At 41.0% G+C, this 2728-nt stretch overlaps 1 protein-coding gene across 1 annotated transcript in view; it reads right to left on the reverse strand.

The window, feature by feature from the left end:
• TUBB6 (tubulin, beta 6 class V) overlaps nt 1-2696 on the reverse strand; it is a 7156-nt gene extending 4460 nt beyond the window's left edge. Inside the window, exons 1-2 of the mRNA XM_009074735.1 lie at nt 2592-2696; nt 1393-1503 (exon numbers count right to left, since the gene is read on the reverse strand). Coding sequence (XP_009072983.1) covers nt 1393-1453 — 61 coding nt within the window. The 5' untranslated portion in view covers nt 1454-1503; nt 2592-2696. The remainder of the gene's footprint in view (nt 1-1392; nt 1504-2591) is intronic.
• Between the last annotated feature and the right edge of the window lie 32 nt (nt 2697-2728).

Consider the following 2728-nt stretch of genomic DNA (forward strand, 5'->3'; position numbering starts at 1 on the left):
TGTCAGATACAAGTTGATCACATGCTGTTGGTTCATTGTTATCTTGTCAGGGAGGGAATACAGTGAACTGGACTATTGTTGAAGACATTCTGAATTGATTGTGCTCTGGTTTTACTGGTAGTATGCCAAACTGTGAAGCTCCAGTTCAGGTATTTCCATAGGTCAGGCGAAATCAGTTTCACAGGGCTTGAGTGGTCCATGCAGGTGAAAGAGGAGGAAAGGAGAAACCTGAATATAAACATATACTTCATAAAGCTGCCTGTGTCTATGGCTTTTCTCCCTAAGCTTACTTCTACATGTTGTAACTTAAAGCTCCTTTGGAAGAGACCCTTACTTAACACCACTGCCATGGAGTTTACAGGAGAACAACAGGGCTAGCATTAAAAGTTTTAAGTTAAAGACTTAAAAGGACCCTGTATAGCTTCTTCACTCCCCACCTGAACAGCAACAACCCAGACTTAAGTTTGTGTTATACCACCCAAATAATGTTTATCTTTTCTCTGTCTGTTCCTGGCATTGTTCCGTCCTTATCTTAACACAATATACCAAACTAAGTTCCAACCTAAGCTTGCCTTGTCAGGAGGAAATGTGTTTTGTGGCTAGTGCAGACTTGGAAACCAAAAGGACATGAGAGTTCTCATGGTCTCTTCGTTCAGACTTCCTGTTTCAGCAAGTAGATCCCTTAGCTTTCACATGCTGTTTCTCCTTTAGTGCAAAGGGACTGAAAATATTTCTCTACTTCATAAGGATGCTCTGAAATGGTAATGTGCATTTTTAAGCCTAGATGGAAAGTACTACAGAAGTTCAAAGTAAAACAAAACACTTCACAAGAACACTGCAAAAACAGAAATTCCCCACATACTCTCAGACTGTTCCTCATTATGCTGGAAAATAACCCAGTACCTGGCTATAGATGACTGTGTTTTCCCTATTACAGTTGGTCTTCCTCCACTGTTAGTATACTGTAAGGATCTGCTGAAAAAAGTTTAATTACACAGCCCAAAACCAATTCAATGCTGAAGCATTTAATGTGAATTCAAGTGAAGAGTAGGCTGGTTGGTTTGTGGTTGAGGTTTTCCCTCCCCCTCCATTTTCTGCAGAATTTCCATGCATTTTGTTTTAAAGAAGTGGTCTCAGGATTTCTCTGCAGCTCTTATATAAGGAAAGAGAATCTACTTTATCTGAATACCATGGGAAACTTTAAGTAGTTAACTTTTTCAGTTAAATGGGGTCTTTTAACTGACTTACGGACAAGCAATCACACTGTTAGCTATTAGGATTACTCTGTATGATCACTGAGAAATAGGGACATTAAATGCTTTTTGACCATTCACTCGGAAATCAAACAGCTGTTGAAGAGTTTTGCTTTTTTAAAAAGTAATATTCACATACCAAAGATGAAATTATCAGGCCGAAAGAGCTGACCGAAAGGACCGGAGCGCACACTATCCATGGTTCCTGGCTCCAAGTCCACCAAGACTGCTCTTGGTACGAATTTCTGGGCTACAATAAAAAGTAAGCATGCCCTTAATGCTCTGAAATAAGCTAACAGTTACAGCTCTTAATACACAAATATATTATGTCTCATATTGTTAGTCTAATATATAGGTCATACATAGATAAGCATTTCCTGTACAGAAAGTCACAGTGGTGAAAAATCCCTGCATCACAGGAACAAATCAATTCCACTTGAAAAACAGACCTGACATCCTTTGGGTTCTATATTTTGTAAGCTCTTTATTAGCAGTAGGTATGAGGGAGGGAAGTTTCTGATTAGAAAAATGGTTTACATGTTCTTTAAAAGAAAGTAGCTAAGCTTTTCTATGACTAACAGGGTGAATGAAGTGTTTATGTTCAAATTATCCTAAAAGGCTTTCATGCTTGAAGGATTCATCTCCACTGGAGGAGCTACTTGGTCTATGTGGCAAACAGTAGTAGTCAGCACATCTACCACAAAGCACAAAATAAACATTCTGTATCACGTTGAAATTGTTCAAGGAAACTCAGGTAAGTAATATGAATTAACCCAAGCTAGACAAAAAGATGAAACACTTGCACTTGCATGTTCGTGTCAACAGACCAAAGGACTCAAGAGCCCCATTTTAAACTGTTAACACCTTTCATCACCAGACTGACTCAGAGCTTTAGGTGCCTGTGGCATCTTATTAATGCATCACTGTTCAGTCCTCTATCACCTGTGGCCCAACCCTCTCATTCAGGAGTACTCCAGATGCAGGCTCATATAACCAAGTTTAATTTGGGGTAATTGACAAGATGCATCTGATGAAGCACTAGCGAATTAGAAGAGCAAACGCCTACTGCAATGTTAAATAATAAACAAACCTCCACCTCCAGACCCCAAGAACAGCCCCTGGTGCCATTTCTCTTTGTCTGGGGAGGTAACACCCAATTATCTTAATACTTTGTAAGAAAGTAGGTCATCTTTCTGTGTATAATGGGTTGGGTTGGGCTCAGCCGGGGGGGCCGATGGCCAGATATGCAATACAACTTCACGAGCCCGTTCTCTCCCAGATTCCTGTGCCCCTTCCCACGGCGTCCCCGTCCCGAACCCCTCCCCGTCCCACACTTACAAGATGATTCATTATAGTAGACATTGATCCTTTCCAGCTGCAGCGCTGAGTCACCGACATAGCCTCCGGCTGGGTCAATGCCATGCTCATCACTTATCACTTCCCAAAACTACGGGGAGGAAAAGGAGAAGCAGTGG

Source organism: Acanthisitta chloris, unplaced genomic scaffold (assembly GCF_000695815.1).
Source record: "Acanthisitta chloris isolate BGI_N310 unplaced genomic scaffold, ASM69581v1 scaffold5825, whole genome shotgun sequence".
Taxonomy (NCBI): Eukaryota; Metazoa; Chordata; class Aves; order Passeriformes; family Acanthisittidae; genus Acanthisitta; species Acanthisitta chloris.